We start from the raw sequence: 18482 nt of genomic DNA, 5'->3' as shown, positions 1-18482 counted from the left end.
ATAGAACAATGGGCTACAGGCACGTAACAAACGCATAGCAACCTCAAACTAGCAATGGCGACTTTATCTTCATGTTTTCTTGAGGGACACTGTTCAGAAAAGGCCAATGTCCCACGTGAAAGAGCCCCCTTCATTCCTTCAACACAAACCATACATATAAGACCCTGGACAACGGGTAAAAGGAAATGCTGAGTCCTTTGTGGTTGTACGGTGAGGCCAATTAGTGCAGATCAGACTTGGGTTCTTGGTCACCCTGTGCCCCTAATAGACCACAGGGTAACTTACACATAGGAGAGCCCAGGGAGCTGGACAAGGAGTTTTCCAGAGCTCTCCAAGGTATTCTGTGTTCCACAAGAGCACCATAAAAGGGGGGGGGGGGGGGGGAGAAACCACTAGTAATCCATCCTCTGACCACAAACTCAAAGTCCTGGGTCAGACAGGAGCCTGGCATAAAAACAAGTCCCCTACCCTATCGATGAGGCGATGCTGTGTGGCAAAGCTGAGAAACTTGGGATCGGCAGAAATACAAACCATTTGGCAGGTATAGACTACCATATTCCTATTTCATGTGTATTTAATAGTTTGCCTCAGCTTCAGTTTTTTTTTTTTTTTTCCTAGTTCTGAATAGAAAGCCAGACGTTCTCCTTGTAGGCGGCATTTATTTGGCTGTATTTTTGTCCCATCGTTATAATTAAGATGACCTCATATTCTTGTATCTGTTCCAGAGCCACGACTGTCCCGGAACCATGTTGCTCTGTAAATCATGGGATCACCTTGCCGTAGTGTTGGCGGTTGCCCTTCTTTGTGACTTGGCTTCTACCCAGTTTCCCCGCCAGTGTGCCACCCCAGAGGCCTTGGCTACCGGAGAGTGTTGTCCCGGCCTCTACCCTCAACAGTCTCCAAATCCCAGCGACCTTTGCGGCTTTACTGTGGGCCGTGGCCGCTGCATGCCAATCACAGTGGACGCCAGGCCTCATGGACCCCAGTATAAAATGGAGGGACTGGACGACCGGGAATATTGGCCTATTCGCTTCTTCACAAAGGCTTGTCTGTGCAATGGCCGGTTCTACGGACACAACTGTGGTAGCTGCAAACCGGGATGGACTGGTGATGAGTGTGATCAGCCCATTGTTGTGGGTGAGTAGAAGTATGACTAGAGTTGTGTATCGCTATTTCAATGGTATCCAATAATTATGGTTCTTCATCTGATCAATGCATACATCAGATGTCATGTGCATCCTTTGGCCGAGGATCTCAGGCACTCGGGTGTGGCGGTTTGTCCAAGATGGTATGACAATGGACACCAATTACTTGGATGGGTGTAGATCAAGACTTCTCCAGACATGGTTGATCTCATAATTCAGACTAGACCTTAAACTCTCCCAATCTCAGAAGTCTTTGCAAATCCTTAATCCAGATTTTGCTGGCTGGGCTCATGCAGAGCTCTGGCTTCTTGGCAATGGGGGTTCAAGTAGTATCTCTACTTATGTTCCAAAACATACACAGGAACCTTTAATTCCATGTTCTACTTCCCCCCCTCATCCAGTCACACAAAACCTCCCCTATGGGGGAGACGCAGTTGGTTTCCTCTTGACCTATATCTTTGGCAATATCTCCTAAGGAGGGGAGTTCTGCTTCCTTCCAACCCCTAGGAATCATTGTAACCTGTAGACCCCCCAAAGGCCTGTAAAGGCAGGTCCCACCGTGGTTAGTTACCCCTCACAGGGTGAAAGCTCTGTAAAATGTCACCCACCTAGACCATCCTGATTCCCCAGCAAATGTAATCAAGAATGATTCTTGACTAGCACACCCTGCCAGAGCAAGATCAAACAAATGAGCTGAGCATTTGGTTCGTATGCAAGTTTGACCAAATGTTTAGGGTGTTTGTCATGCAGGAACAAGATGGCTTCCTGCTGTCAATGGCTGCTAAGGAAGCTGTGCACCCACCACATGCTTGGCAACCCATGGCCATTCAGCTCCCTGGCCAGTTATTGCCCCATGCTGAGAGCATGTGGTATTTGAGGAGTGGTCGAAGTGTAACCACACCCAAGCCAGGCCATGCAGAGATGGGTCCAGTATGGATTCCCCACCATGGTTTGGGGTTTTTCCTGTACATCTACAGAATGACAGAGGCCTTTTGAAATTGCTAGTAAATGACATTTCACTGCCAGCTTGTTTTGTTTAAAAACTGAATTGGGAACCCCCCAAAGGTTTCTCAAAATACTTGAGAGGTTTTATGCTTTTTTTGTGGAAGTTCAAGCTGTTAAGCTGGCAGGGAGCTGTCATTTAAACAGCATTTTTAGATTTTTGAAATGCCAGTGTGGGTTTTCTTGAAGCCTTTGCAGCTTACTACTTGTAATTTGTGGATGGACAATGTAAATCCTCATAGCTTTTAGTTTAGAGAGATGGACATCTATTCTTTCCTGGTGGTCCATGTCTTTTGGGTATTCTATAGCTTTTGAGTGTCTAATACCTGCCCCCCTCCACTAAACACTGGTTCCTTTATGGACCCCCCTATGTCACTATAGGATGTGAGCCAAGATGAGGAACCAAAACGTGGCATGGAGAAGCAAGAATTGGGACATGTCTAACGCAGGCCATAGAATTTCAAACAAATCTTAGAAAAAATGTGTACAAATGCTCAACCACCTCGGAAAATGTTGAGGTTCAAAAGATTGTTTGCTTTTTAATGTCTAGGTTTAGCATGAATAAATGTTGCCAAACAAACCATACACTCTTAGAAGTTTGAGGAAAACCTTTTTTCCATTCTGCGCCCTCAAATTTTCCCACCACTGTGGTTGAAAATCACCATTGCTTTGACCCACTAATTGGCAAACTTAACTAGAAAATTCTCTTCCCGAGAACTTTGACTTTCTACCATCTATGGCCAGCTTCATACCTGCAACAGTTGGAATCTTCATAGCTTTAAACTTTTTACTTCTGACCTTTTTGTTGATGGACCACCTTTAAAAGGGTTTCCACAAAGCATCGAATGCTGAAGGTTTTGACAGTCCATTTGTAGCTGGTTAAAGTGAAGGCTAGAAGCCCCCTATTGTGTACATTAAACAAGACCTATCTGATATCATGGCAGGCTTATCATGTAGCCATAAATACTTAACCCACAAATGTGGCTTCCAATAAACGCCTGTGACAATGTTGGCTTTCAATTCTTGTCTAGAAAGAAGAAATATTATGGCCTTGAATGATACAGAGCGCCAGAATTTCATTCATGCCCTCAACCTTGCGAAGAACACCGTCCACCCGGATTACGTCATCGCCACCAGACACTACAATCAGCTGATTAATCCACAGAGTAACGTGACTAATTTCGAGAACATCTCCATTTATGACTACTTCGTCTGGACTCACTACTACAGCGTCAGCAAAACCTTCCTGGGCCTGGACCAGGGCAGTGCTGGAGGTATTGACTTCTCTCATGAAGGTCCGGCCTTCCTCACGTGGCACAGGTTCCATTTGCTGCAGCTGGAAAGAGACATTCAGGTAAACTTTAAAACTTTCTGGAAGGAGCAGGGACATGTCACAAACTTGTCGGATCTGTTTCCGCATTGGAGAAGCGAGGAAGGAGCCCCCTCTCCATCAGATGTCTTATACCCTTTGTGATGTGGGATGGGCACATGAAGCTATTTTATATGGTTTGAGTACTAGGTTGGCTGAGCATGTTTTTTTTTTTTTTTTTTTTTTTTTTTTTTTTTTTCACCAGTTGCTTGGGTCAAAAGCTCATCATTGGTGGTCCTGACAGGGTGAAAGATGGGATTGCTTTGCAATTTTTCCTCCATGGATAGGTTGGTTATCACATGAGTTCATTCCAATTGCTCTCTGCTAAGGGGTGTGGTGTCCTCACCGATAACAGTGGGTATTGAAATGCATTATAAGATATCTGCTGGGACCACACCAGGACTAGAATACAGAACAAGTGACACCAATAGGTGTGGCTAGCTAAGGCACTGGTAGTTTTTAACTGTTTGTGTCCCCTACTGGGAAAACTTGCCTATTTTACCAAGAGAAAGTAGGTCAATCCATCACAGGGAGAGCAAACTTAGTTTGGGCCAGCCTCAACTTTTCATAGTGGAACCCTTAATCTTTATGGGCTCAGGGAATGCATGTCAATTATCTACAGCTCACAGTAGCATGGTCACTGGTCAGACTGCTCCTTGCATTCATGGTTATTGGTGATGATCTTCCATGGAACCCTATTTGAGAGTCTGGGTTGGACATTTCCCCATTCCAAGCTACAATGTTGCATTTTGGTTGAAGTAGGCCTTTAAATAGGATTTTGCACCAACTATCCAAAAGTCCACCCAAAACTGAATTCAGTCCATGGTGCATATATTGGCTTAACTTGGTGGCAATGTCGTGTGTGTGTGTGTGTTTTCTTTCTTACAATTTGTTGGTGTACAACTAGATGATTCAATTGGTGGCTCTAATGCTTGCGCTTTCCCCATTTTCTCATAATAATTTTTTTAATTTTTTTTTTGAGAACCTTCTGAAAGATCCATCATTTTCTTTGCCTTACTGGAATTTTGCCATTGGTGGAAACCGATGTGATATCTGCACTGATGACTTGATGGGTGCGAGGAGCAATTTTGGTGGAAATCTGCTGAGCCCAAATTCAGTCTTCTCTCAATGGAGAGTTGTTTGTGAAGATCTAGAAGACTACGAGAGCCTCGGAACAATCTGCAATGGTGAGTAAATGGGGATTATTGTCACAAATGCAACTGGGCATGCTCATGAGCAAGATTGGCTGGGGGGGGGGGAGGGGGGGACCTACCTTATGGGGGGGACCTACCTTATGGGGGCACGACCAGAAATGACTCTGCATTAATGTTAAATAACATACATTGGTAGACTTTTGTTAGGAATTTTTAGTTTGGTTTTCGACCGCATTTGAAAATTTTCAATGGATACGGAATATTCAAATACAACTTTAAAATCCATATTTCAATTTTTTTTTTTACAATTCAAATCTTTTATATTCTATTTTGAAACTTGAATTTCATAAGACTAATATATTTGATCTATTCAGCAGATGAAGGACTCCTCTGCCTTCTTTCACACCTTACTGTATTTATTGCAATATTTCCTGTTGAAATTTACTATTGCGATTCGAAAATTCAGATCCATCTGAATCACAATTTTTCTTTCAAACTTCAATGCAGAACAAATTGCACATGTCTAATGTCGTATGGTAAGCTAAATCCTTAATTTCGCAATCCTCAGGCACAGCTGGAGGACCAATCCAGAGGAATCCTGCAGGAAATGTGGCACGGCCCATGGTGCAAAGACTTCCCGACATGGAAGAGGTTTTGCTTTGTCTGGAAGTAAATTTGTTTGACACAGCACCATTCTATTCAAACTCTTCTGAAAGCTTCCGAAACACAATTGAAGGTACAGTACACCCACATCTCTGGGATGACTTTCTAATATATGAGGCTGAGCTGATGCTCTCTAATACAGTGGTCTTCAACTGTGGCCAGTGTGCCAGATATGGCCACTTGCATGCCTTTTATGTGGCCCTTTGGGCACCATTCTCATTGATGCAGGACCTTCTTTCCTCTGACGGACATGAATGGTGGGGCACCATTCTTTCCACTTTAACCAACAGTGGAGCATAATTCTTCCCATTGACAATGGTGGGACCCTATTCCTTCCACTGGCACAAATGGGGCATGATTCCTGGCACTGACCCCAATGATGGGGAACAATTCCTCCTACTGATAGGCCTTTGTTTGAAATTTAGACAACCCTTGTCTAATATGAGGCTGTTGCTGCTATTGAAGGCACTGTGTCCATGTAAAAAAATAAATAAAAATGATTTTGTATAACTGAAAGGACAGGTCCACCTGGATGTTATGGGGTGGGGGCATCAAACAATAGTCCTGTAGGTCTTTACCATGAGGTCACTGAGGCAGGTTTATTGTCTTCACGTATTAATGGTGAACTTTTTATTCCACAGGGTACAGTGAGCCATCTGGTCAGTACAACCCAACAGTTCGAAGCCTCCATAACCTTGCTCACCTATTCCTCAATGGTACAGGAGGACAAACCCACATATCTCCAAATGATCCGATCTTTGTGCTGCTTCATACGTTCACAGATGCTGTGTTTGATGAATGGCTGAGGAGACACAGTGCAGGTACGATCTGTAGGGTACGAGTCTTGATGAGCTCTTCCATACTTGACGTAACCAAGCTGTGGTGGTACCCATTGACTTGAAATCCTTGCCCAAATTATGGAATTTTAAGTGTTGTATGCCAAGCAATTGTGGTTCTTGATCAGTTCTGCTGGCTTTTTAAAGTGGCTGCATAAGCTGTGGACTGCTCCATTCTTGGGTTTGGGGCCAGGCTGGGTCACTCTTAATTTTACGAAGGTACACAGATGACCTACAATTAGAATCCTTTTGTCTAAATCAATGGTTCCATAACTAAAGATTTTCGTTCTAGATTTCACACAGTATCCACTGGAAAATGCTCCTATAGGCCATAATAGACGACACAATATGGTTCCCTTCTGGCCCCCAGTGCCCAACAGTGAGATGTTTGCAACTGCACCAGAAAACCTGGGCTATTCCTACGACATTCAGTGGCCTCGTAAGTACAGTGTCTGAGTATTATATAGAATGGCTTTATTTTGTATAAGGCTAGCCTTTCCCAGGTATCCTTGATCTTTAACGGTCAAGTGCTGCGTTTATGTACAGGTTAACTACTTTCTCAAATCGCCTTTCAGGACAACCCCGGAGAGAGTGTAGCTCCACCTTGCAATCAGGAAACACATGCCCACTTTAAAAACACCTCCTCCTCCTCCATGGCTTCAGTTATTGTGTTTCCTCCTTGGAGGAAGCATGTGCCTGAACCAGGGAGAGCTACACTCTCTGCAGGGGAGTAAGGCTTACCTTTTGTTGCAGGTTGTTTCTCTTTGACCCCCAGCAGCATCTCCACGGGGAGAGGACTCCTGGAGCTCCTGGTCCCGCCATCTCACGGGAGTAAGGACCCTCGGAGTGCCGGCGTCGGGTGCCCGGTGTCCGCTTGTTAGCGCAGGGAGGGCTCTGTTGCTGGCGGAGGCCGCTGCAGGTCAGCGGCATGGCTCCGTTTTCGGCGCCGGGTCCCGGGCGGCGACGGCGTCGTTCACGGTGACGCGCGGGCGCTCTGAGGGGGCGTGGCGCCGTGGTTCAGCGCCTGGAACGCAGGGGTCATGGGGCGGGTCAGGTGACCGTGTGCTTCCGCTTCCGGCCGGCCTTGATGACGCGGAGGCCGGGAAAATTTAAAATGAGAGCTGTTTGTAAAATAGCTGCCTCACTCAAACGATGGAAGAGTGCAAGCCAGCTATGGCGGAGACAGGCGCCCCCAGCACCGGTCCAGCCCAGGTACGTAAGGTGCACTGGCACCCTCTGCTTTACTGTGGGTATGTCTTTGTTTGTTCCCCCCTCTTGGGGGCCTGTCGCTGCAGGTCAGAGGTGGACTTCGCTCTGACCTTTTGCAGCCTAGTTCTGGGGTCTCACTAGTGTTAGGTTGCTCGTCTCCTGTAAGTAACCCCTGGTAGCCTAGGCTAGGATTGAAGAGCGGAGGTCCCTTTCACCGGTGGACAAAACATTACACATACACGCTATTGTACGTGAATAATGAATGTGCCTATTGAAGCACACACAACAATTTTATTTAGTTTGAACAGAAGGACAGCCCTGTGGTTTAACCAATCAGGTAATTCATACATACATCGACATTTTTCTTAAACTCATGACATTATCTAAGTCAAAGGTGAAATACAGTCTTCTGATAGTTATTTCGTCATTTCAACATCTGCTGACTGACCATATTCTTGCGTAACCAGTCCTATCTTAGCTTTGTACCTCTTACCGCAGACAGATGCATCCTAATATGTCAACATCTTGCATCTTAATTCTGAACTTAGTGAAATGCACGCCTAAGCATATTATCTTAGACCTTTAACCTAGTACCGTATATCTTTTGGCAACCTTAATAAGTATTCCCTTATAATCCTTCCTTTGATCATTCTGTGATTTACATAATGATCATTCCTTTTCTAATTTAATAGCACAGGCTTCATACTCCGAACCCTTGTGCTCTTGGTTTCTATACCATACCGTTGGATCCTTAACAATGGAAGTGAGTTTCAGATCCTTCGGAGCGACCGTGTTTCCCTTTTTACATAAACATTTGATTATCTTATAACAGGCATATAAAAATAGAATGAAGAGAATCACAGTGACAATTGTCATGGCAGCATTTCGGAGCCAAGATATTAATCCCCCAAAACTAAAACTGCTCGAGAAGGGATCCCAGTTTTTTCCTATGTTCCTTGCCTCTTTCTGTAGTTTATTTACCTCTTCCCTGTGTTGGGCAATAACGTCATAGTAGTCTGGGACTTCGATGCTGGTATTATGAATCCAGGTACAGCACTCATAATCCTCAGTAGTCTCACAGAGGCCAGTAAGGGCTGCACTCATACTTTCTATAGCCAACTCATGTAGTTCTAGTTGCTTCCTAATTGCCCTAGTTTCTAGATTTAGTTTGGTTATGTCATCAGAATTTTCCTCCAGAATCTCATCAATTATGCCAGTGTAATTATTTAATCTTTTCATTAGGTCAATTCCCCACCCTGTCCAGGAAGGGAACCATGCCCAGGCCATATCTTTTTCTAAAAACAATTCTCGTTTATTACGGTGTCTAAGGGGATATCTAGGATGCATGCTGGCTTCAAGGAGGTGACTTCCCTTGTTATCCCCTAATACCCCCATAATAGGAACCAGGGCTGCAAGGTAACACCACCCCTGGGGTTTGGTTGGGATCCAGGGGTGACAGAGTTTGCCGCAGCATATATATATGGTATTTCCTAGAGCTAGGGGTCGTTTATGGAACACGTTCCTAAGAGTATCAGAAAGGCCAGAGAGCACCAGAATTGACATTAATTGGTGTATTGTAGTCTTGGTACTGGAGCTAAGAAAGTCTAAAAAGGTGGCATTTAGGGTGGGATCTGAAGTATGGAAGAAAGAAGGACTGTTAAATGATGTCATTGAAATGTTAAGTTTTGCTTGTTTGCAAACCTCGGCTCCATCTGTGGTGTTTCCCAGTCGGAAACACCAGTCTGGGAAGTGGCTTCTACCTATAATTTGGAAAGTGAGGGTTTTATTTGGACGGGTCCTAGTAACATTCGTTAGGACGATAGGGGGTGTTCCATTAAGGAGGGGGGTAAAATTCAAGGGGACTGCCATGAGAGGGATTCTAGCTGTACTGGGATGTAGCTTGCTGCAAATCCAGCATTTCTCAAAACCAGATTTTTGAGCAAAGCTATATTTGAATTTTAGTAGTAACATCTTGTTAGTCAGTCCCTTAGGTGACTCATTAACGGGTACAATACTTCTACTATGTCTTTGGCCGGGGGTATTATTCATCTTAGGTGGTCCACATATCCCTTTTAATAAACCTAAATCTTCTGGATGATATATACAGTTAGCTATCAACCATGTGGGCAGGAATACAAATAGTACCAGACTACCCCAAAGGCATACAGCCTTCCCTGACACTGATGGAGAAAGCATCTTTGTTTTTTTAAAGTTCTGATTATTTGTTATCTAAGAGTTCTGTTCTTCTTCTTCGTTTCTCATCCCGGCAGTTGTTGGCTCTGTTTTGTCCTTTTGAGGGGTGTGGGATCTTCCAGGGAAATTTGTTCTATGCCTCTCTGAACTTCTTGTAGATCTTGTTCTTGGGAGTTGCTGCTCTGTCACTGCCAGGGGCTCTGGAGTCGAGGGAAGCTGGGGACACTTTTTAAGACGGCTGGCGTGGATCCAGGTGTTTCCTAGGTCTGTTAACACTGCGGTCCTGGATACCTTTTCCACCTTCCATGGTCCTGAGAAAGCCGGTCCGATACTCTTTCTTTGTGCTAATTGTTTGATCAGCACTTTATCCCCAGGGATGAAGGGATGCGTTGGTTCTGTCGCAAGACGAGACGAACCCCACTTTGCTGGTACCAAAACTGTTAGGTTGCTCGTCTCCTGTAAGTAACCCCTGGTAGCCTAGGCTAGGATTGAAGAGCGGAGGTCCCTTTCACCGGTGGACAAAACATTACACATACACGCTATTGTACGTGAATAATGAATGTGCCTATTGAAGCACACACAACAATTTTATTTAGTTTGAACAGAAGGACAGCCCTGTGGTTTAACCAATCAGGTAATTCATACATACATCGACATTTTTCTTAAACTCATGACATTATCTAAGTCAAAGGTGAAATACAGTCTTCTGATAGTTATTTCGTCATTTCAACATCTGCTGACTGACCATATTCTTGCGTAACCAGTCCTATCTTAGCTTTGTACCTCTTACCGCAGACAGATGCATCCTAATATGTCAACATCTTGCATCTTAATTCTGAACTTAGTGAAATGCACGCCTAAGCATATTATCTTAGACCTTTAACCTAGTACCGTATATCTTTTGGCAACCTTAATAAGTATTCCCTTATAACTAGTAGGTCTGTTTGGTGGTGGGTCTCTGCACTGGCTTGGTGTTAAGCAACTGGTTGTTGAGAGCTTTTAGTGAATTAAACCTGTATGTCGTTTCAGGAAAAATCACTAGGAAAAGCTAGACCAGGTCAGAGAAAATGTCCTTCCTGCAAAACCCCCCTCAGAGATTCATGGCAGAAGGCAATGTGCAGAAATTGTATCAGAGAATTGGTGGAAGAGGAAACATCTCAACAATATAAGGATTTGTTTTCTTCGGTTAAAGAGCTGACAAACTCTTTGAGTTCAGTCAAGTCCATCCTGATACAAAACCCTCCCGCACAGACCGAGCCTCAGAACTTACCGCCCAGCCCCAGGGCGTCGTCATCCAGACAGGTGGAAACTGAAGAGTCTGGAGACGAAGGGGGTAGTACTCTCATCTCCTTCAGGGATTCTGAGGAGGAGGAAGAGGAAGAAGATAGCAGGGGCTCCAAATTCAAGCTATCACTAGAGGAAGTAGATGATATTTTAAAAGCAATCTACACTACTCTAGAAATTCAGGAAGAAAGAGTACAACTGTCAGTTCATGACAAAATGTACCAGGGGTTGGACGAAACAAAACGGCGAGTTTTTCCTGTCCACAGGGTCCTCTCAGACTTAGTGAGAAAGGAGTGGAAGGACCCAGAAAAAGCCCCTTTCTTCTCTAAAGCTCTCAAAAGAAGGTTTCCCTTCGAAGATAAGGACTCAGAGGTTTGGAACAAGAAACCCAGAGTTGATGCAGCTTTCTCGCAGGTATCCAGACGAACGGATCTAGCCTTTGAAGATATGGGGATCCTTAAAGACCCAATGGACAAAAAAGCTGACTCCATCCTTAAAAAAGCTTGGGATGCTGCGTCAGTCAGTCTAAAACCAGCAATGGCAGCTACGGTGGTGGCCAGGAATCTGGAATGTTGGGTAGAGAAGCTGAAGAGCCATATTGAGGCGGGGACACCCCGCAAGGATCTCTTAGAGTCCTTTCCACTGATCCTGAATGCAGTCAAATACATGGCGGATGCATCAGCAGAATCAGTTAAACTGGCCGCTAGGTCTTCGGCTCTTGTAAATTCAGCCAGGAGAGCAGTTTGGCTGAAAACATGGTCTGGGGACACTGCCTCTAAGGTCAAGCTGTGTGGTCTTCCCTTCTCGGGTGACTTGCTCTTTGGTCCTGATTTAGAGTCTGTGCTGGATAGAACAGCCGATAAAAAGAAGGCTTTTCCAGTTAAGAAAAAGCAGATTGCTAAAAAGAATTTTCTTGCTTTTCAGCAGTCCCATAAAAAAGACCAGGAGCACAAGAGCAGATGGGGTTCACAGAAGGGCAAAGGCAGGGGTGGAGTCCTCTTTAGATCTCCCCCAGAGCAGTCCCCTAAGAACAAGTGACAATATCTCCCCAGTGGGGGGGAGACTGTCAGCTTTTCGCGAACAATGGGACAGGCTGTCTCCAAATCTGTTCGTGAAGAGCGTTGTCGATCAGGGGTACAGGTTGGAGTTTTCAGAACTACCCCCGAGCAGGTTTTATGTGACAACATTGCCAAGGGATCAGGAGAAGGCCTCTGCAATGAAGCTGTTGTTACAGGAGCTGATACAGCAAGAGGTTCTGATTCAAGTCCCAGTAAGCCAGCAGGGCGGGGGTTTTTATTCACATATTTTTCTGGTGAAAAAACCCTCAGGGAAGTACCGTCTAATCCTGAATCTGAAATTCCTGAACAGGTTCATTCGGTACAAACATTTCAGGATGGATACAATTTTCTCCATCACAAAGCTGTTGACCCCAGAATGCTTCATGGCATCCCTGGACCTAAGGGATGCCTACCTTCATATACCAATTCATCAGGCATCGCAGCAGTTCCTGCGCCTGGCATTGAAGGTAGGGAGTTCGGTATGGCACCTCCAATTCAGGGCTCTGCCGTTCGGACTCTCGTCCTCTCCCAGGGTCTTTACGAAGATTATGGCAGAGGCTTTGGAACCCCTGAAATTGAAGGATTCCAGTCGTTCCTTATCTGGACGACCTTTTGTTTTTTGCAGACTCCAGGGAGCAGGTCCTAGTCAATCTCCAGAGGGCCCAGTCTCACCTCGAGGGCCTGGGATGGCTTCTAAACCTAGAGAAGTCAATCCTGACCCCCTCACAGGAAATGAAATTTCTGGGGTATACATTAAATTCGATTCTCCAGAAAGTTTTCCTGCCGTTGGAAAAACAGGAAAAGTTACAGCTAGCTGTACAGCGGATACAGAGCAACCAGACAGTCTCAGTCAGGATGGCTATGGCAGTTCTGGGCCTGCTTACGGCAGCAATCCCGGCTGTTCAGTGGGCCAGGTTCCATTCCAGACCCCTTCAGAGGGAGGTTCTGTCAAGCTGGTCCCATCAGGATCCTTTGGAAAAACAGCTAAAAATTTCGTCAAAGACGAAAAGGGCTCTTTGGTGGTGGAGAGACCAGGCAAACCTCTCAAGGGGCCTGGTGTGGACCTTTCCTGTGGACAAGCGCCTTACTACAGACGCAAGTGCCTGGGGCTGGGGAGCCCATCTGGATGGTCAGACATCTCAGGGGGTCTGGTCCAAACAGGAAGCTCAAAGATCATCCAACTGGAGGGAGTTGAAGGCGATCTTTCTGGGTTTAGTGGCATTTCAGCAGAGTTTGAGAGGCCACCATGTTCAGGTGTTGTCAGACAACACAACAGCGGTTACCTACATTATGAAGCAAGGGGGAACCAGAAGCAGGAGCTTGATGGAGCTGGCCAATCTGTTGTTAGCCTGGGCAGAACAGAACACAGCCTCACTATCGGCAGTGCATCTGAAGGGCTCTCAGAATTTGTTTGCGGACCTCCTAAGCAGGCGCAAATTGCTAGAGGCAGAATGGAGTCTGAATCAGGAAGTGTTCCTGATGATCTCCGAGGCCTGGGGGGTTCCTCAGGTAGACCTTTTTGCCAGCCAGCAGAACTCAAAGGTGGACAGATTCTTTTCTCTTCACCGAGGAGATGCAGCAATAGGGTTGGATGCATTCGCTCACCCCTGGCATTACCAGCTGTGCTATGCCTTTCCCCCCTTTCCTCTAATTCCACTAGTACTGAGGAAATTCAGGGAAGAAAGGACAGACTTAATACTAGTCACTCCTTTTTGGCCAAAAAGACCCTGGTTCGCGGGTCTTCGAAACCTAGCCTCGAAGCCCCCATGGAGGTTACCACTCAGAAAAGATCTGTTATCCCAGGGGACAGTAAGTCATCCAGAAGTGGAACTCCTGCAGCTAACCGCCTGGTTTCTGAGGAGGACCTGTTAAAGGCTAAAGGTCTCTCAGATAAAGTAGTAAAGACCCTGCTGTCCAGTAGGAAGGCAGTTACACAGGCAATTTACATGAAGGTCTGGAAAAAGTTCAACTCCTGGTGCAGTTCTAGAGAACTCAAGGTCAAGAGCACGGTGTCAGTCTTGGAGTTTCTCCATGAAGGAATGGAGAAGGGTCTCGCAGCCAGTACCCTGAAGACTCAGGTGGCTGCCTTATCAGTTTTCTTTGAAAAGACTTTATCTAAAGAAACTTTAATTTCTAGATTTTTTAGGGCTCTTGCTCGAAATAGACCAGTAGCCCTTAAAGACTTTCCCAGTTGGGATTTGTCTACAGTTTTACAGGGTCTCTCGGGAGCACCGTTTGAACCCTTACAGGAGGCTTCTTTGCAGAAGGTGGTTTTAAAAACAATCTTTTTGGTGGCCATCACCTCGGCCAGGAGAGTCAGCGAGCTCCAAGCTCTAGCTATTACAGAACCCTTCCTTAGAATTTATCAGGACAGGGTGGTACTGAGGACGGATCCAGCATTCCTACCGAAAGTATCCTCAACTTTCCATCGATCACAGGAAATAGTGTTACCTACATTCTCTGCAAGCCCAGCAAATGCAGGAGAGGAAGTTTTTCACACATTGGATGTGAGAAGATGTCTTTTACAGTTTCTGGAAGTTACTAAAGAATTTAGAAAATCAAACGCCCTCTTTGTGATATTTTCTGGATCACGCAAGGGGGAGAAAGCTTCTAAAAGTACGCTGGGTAGGTGGCTTAAGTTGGCTATAACAGAAGCCTATAAAGCAAAAGGAGAAATGCCTCCCTCAGGTATTGCTGCCCACTCTACTAGATCCACGGCAGTTTCCTGGGCTGAAAGGGCCGGTGCCACGCCTGAACAAATCTGCAAGGCTGCCACTTGGTCCAGTTATTCGACATTTCTCCGGCATTACCGGTTAGATCTACTGTCTGCAGCAGATCAGGCCTTCGGCAGGAAGGTACTGCAGGCAGTAGTCCCGCCCTAGGGTAAGTTTCTCGGTTATCCTCTCCGGGGTTGTCCTGAAAGGCGATTTGAGAGACTCAGTTAGACTTACCGGTGACGGTATTTCTAAGAGCCTTTCAGGACAACCGTTACTTCCCTCCCTAGGTTATGCTTAGTAAATGTATTAAGTTCTACCATGGTGTTGTGCTTTCTGTGCTTTGTTTTCCAGCGTCGGAAGGCCACAATAACTGAAGCCATGGAGGAGGAGGAGGTGTTTTTAAAGTGGGCATGTGTTTCCTGATTGCAAGGTGGAGCTACACTCTCTCCGGGGTTGTCCTGAAAGGCTCTTAGAAATACCGTCACCGGTAAGTCTAACTGAGTCTTTTATGATCATGACATCCATGAAGTGGGCTTTAATCCAGGGTGCTGAATAAGTGTTCCCTGTCTATGCTGGAAGCCCATTCCCAGTTGGTGACGTTTCTGTCCACCGTGAACCATAACCACCTCTTGATCCCAATTTTTGTGGCTGGCCATCAGTGACCCTTCACTCTGTAGCCTGTCCCTGTGTTTCTCCTTGAGACTGACTTCTCTAAGCCTCTGTAAAAGTCTGGAAGGCCACCTCACCTCCCCCCCCCCCCCCCCCCACCCCCCTGCTTTTTTTTTTTTTTTTTTTTTTTTTTTTTTTTTTCAGGGGTGCCTAGTTTTGACAGATTCCACTTCTGCTCAGCTCGCCTAGTTCCCCTTTCCAATTCCACTCGCCAAATGCAAGCAGGCATGTGGGGAAATTGAGGGCTGGGTTAAAATCTAGATCGGGAGTCTTCTCTTTACAAGAGAACCAGCAAATACAGGGAAATGTTAGACATTGTGGCACAAGTGGCCTTCTGGGCAATCTATAAAATTGGGGTTGCAAGCAGGTGTAGCCACTTCTAGAGTCTGGATAAGGATAGTGAGGCACCTCTAGCTAGCCAGTGACATGTGACCTTGTGTTGTGGAGGTCTTGGTGACAATGCTGAAGGGCTACTGTATATGTAGGGGTATATAGGACTCAATAAACAGATCTGTCACTGAGCCTCTCAGATTTTCTCCCTGTTAGTGAAGACTTGACATGTACACTTGTGGGTAGGTGCAGCATGGTGTAGTAGGTCAAAGTTTGTCAGTAGATGTATATCTCCAGCCCAGAGGGGGAAGTACACCCAAACGGGGCCACTTGCAACCATGACAGCAATGGAGGCAGAATGGAAGATGCTGACCTCTGCCACAAGGATTGGAATGTGGCCTAGCCGGTCCACACCCAAAAAAACTAGGCTTCCTTGACTGCTAGGTCAACTGCTAGCCCTGCATCCAAGCACTGTCACGGACAGATGGGGATCCTATCCCTACACTAGCCACTCGCCAAACCCAGAGTGATAAATTAGATTATGCCTGACCCAAGATGGCCCACCAGTCACATGGGGCACCCACATGCAATTGGCTGCTCCCATGCGACTAAGAAAATCACAGAATTTCCTCAACTGCATTGCTGTTGTGGTCAAGTGCCACCTGCAATGGAGAATGGACTACAAACACTAACTGCTCAAAGTCTTGCACAAAACCTCAGCTGAAGTACATATCTTCTAATATCTCAGCAAAATATGCATGCACACTTTCCCATGGTTTTTATCCCTGCTAGTACAGAAGTGCCTTATGTGCAAGGAAAACATTTTGTTCCTGGTTCTGTTGGGCTGAGAACACGGCGTTCTTGTGGACTGGTTTCAGACTGCCCATGGTCTTCTGCTATACTGCTGAGGTCTATCTAATGATCTGTTTAAAATATCCAACACTCCTTGGTGTAGAAAAATTGGTCCATATGATCCTGTGAAAGGAGTCGCTTTGGGGGGGGGGGGGGGGGGGTTTGTGGAACTCGGCTCACCTTGGAGAGCTCTGGAGACTGTGTCCCTGACCCCTCTTAATTGTAAATCACCCTGTGTCCATTAGGGGCACAGGGTAACTGAGAACCCCACTAAGATCTGTGCTATTTAGACACTGTACAGCCACACTGCACTGAGTTTGCTTTACCTGTCCCTCTGATTTAGTAATGTTCACCTGTGGCCAGGTTGTGGACATTCAAGTATTTGCATATAATACTTAGAAAAGCAAAAATATTCATGCACTTCTAACACGGCTAACACTAAACCACCTCTCAGCCAATCAGGTGCCCAGATCTGTTTCCCATTGGCTGAACCGACAGGAGCTGTGATTGGACGCCTGACAGGTGTCCAATCATCATAACGGAGGACAGGAGAAGACATTGAAGAGCTGTCCCACCAAGACAGGGTAAGTGCGCTTGATGGGCACAGTGGCTGCAATTAATGGAGTTTTCAGTTTGTTTGAGCCCCAGCTGCCACTGATATCCACCATGCCATTTTTGGATATTCTTTGCTTGCCTATGGTAAGGAAGGATTAGAAACTCCTGACAACTTCATTGTAACCCAACTGGAGAGATGCACTTTTTCCGGGTGTCCATAGTCATGGGACAGTGGGCAATTCAGACATTTCTTATGGAAAAATCTTCACTGGAGATGCTTGCCTGGTGATGACTAATGGTGATCACCCTCCATTTGAGATTCCTTGCTTCCTGTTGACAAAGGAACCCAGATGGTAAAAACCAGTCAGGATTTTGCCATTTCCTACTACATCTAAGATGGTGGAAGATGGGATGGGATGGCATTGGGGGGGGGGGGGGGGGGGGGATTGGGGGGGCTTGGCTGCAAGGAACATTCTCTCCAAACTTTGGTGTTCTGACCTGTAATTTGCAATGTGTGGTAAAGTGAGGATTGGTAAACCTTGTTTTTCTTTAGGTCGTCCATTAAGAAATGAAGAGATTGGGGTAATAACAGTCATAGCAGTCTTGGTCCTTGTGGCTGTGATCTGTGCCGTTACCTGGTGGGCCATCCGGAGAAGGAACCAGAGGAATGAAACGCTGGAGCCCCTCCTGGCAAAGTCCTACCAGCGTTGTGCTGAAGAGGATGCTGAAAAAGTGTGATGGCCGGTGGAACTCTGAAAACTGTATCCTGCTATCACTTCATACAATGAAGTCTCTGATCACTTTCTGCTAGCGGAGCATCCTGGACTGGATCTGCACTCTCCAGCCAAGGTTCTCCCAATAATACAATGTGCTGCTAATGACACTGGACAGTAAAAGTGCTCTAGGGTTGTCCTTTATTGTACTCCCTCCTAGGAGTAGCTGCAGTAATAAGTGTTAATGCTACACATGACCTAATAAAAAAAATGTATTCAAACAAATTGTCTGAGTTTCTATGAAGATGGCTACAGGAACATTCATGGTGCTGGTCTTTTATTACATACAAGCCCTATAGGCAAACCGATTTTTTCCATAATGTTCCAGTTGAATATGAAAGCTCCCATAGACCATGTGGCTATGTTCCCATGGCTGCTTTTCATTCTACAGGTTTTTCCCAAGACAATTGGCTGTTCATAGAAGACGCAACAAAGTCTGAGGAACCCTCCCAGGGACCAGATATGGCTGTACCAACACGGGCTCCTATACTGGTGGCGGCTGGCACTTCAGTAACGGGAGGGTCCTCCCATCAGCCCTCTATTTCCCTTTCTGCAGCTTAAGCAGAAGCTTTAAGGCTAATCAAAAATATCTAATTCTAAAGGAAAAAGAGGGAGAGTATGGAAGAGGTAGTGGGGGGGGGGGGGGGGGGGGATTCCTCCAACATCCCACCCC

At 45.9% G+C, this 18482-nt stretch overlaps 1 protein-coding gene across 2 annotated transcripts; it reads left to right on the top strand.

Moving 5' to 3' along the window:
* Positions 1–729: 729 nt before the first annotated feature.
* Positions 730–18026, top strand: LOC143976231 (5,6-dihydroxyindole-2-carboxylic acid oxidase-like). 2 transcript variants are annotated; one of them, XM_077478641.1, is made up of 7 exons: positions 730–1137; positions 3179–3501; positions 4499–4703; positions 5239–5406; positions 5975–6154; positions 6462–6608; positions 17590–18026. In XM_077478641.1, the coding sequence occupies exons 1-7, from the start codon at positions 747–749 to the stop codon at positions 17772–17774; spliced, it is 1599 nt and encodes a 532-aa protein (XP_077334767.1). In that variant the 5' UTR covers positions 730–746; the 3' UTR covers positions 17775–18026. The 2 variants fall into 2 exon arrangements, with proteins under 2 accessions (XP_077334767.1, XP_077334768.1); XM_077478642.1 differs by lacking the exon at positions 17590–18026 and having other exon boundaries at positions 6462–6625.
* Positions 18027–18482: the final 456 nt, after the last annotated feature.

Source organism: Lithobates pipiens, unplaced genomic scaffold, assembly GCF_037356315.1.
Source record: "Lithobates pipiens isolate NorthernLeopardFrog02 unplaced genomic scaffold, aLitPip1_a1.2 Scaffold_13, whole genome shotgun sequence".
Taxonomy (NCBI): Eukaryota; Metazoa; Chordata; class Amphibia; order Anura; family Ranidae; genus Lithobates; species Lithobates pipiens.
This window is presented reverse-complemented; position numbering and strand designations above follow the sequence as displayed.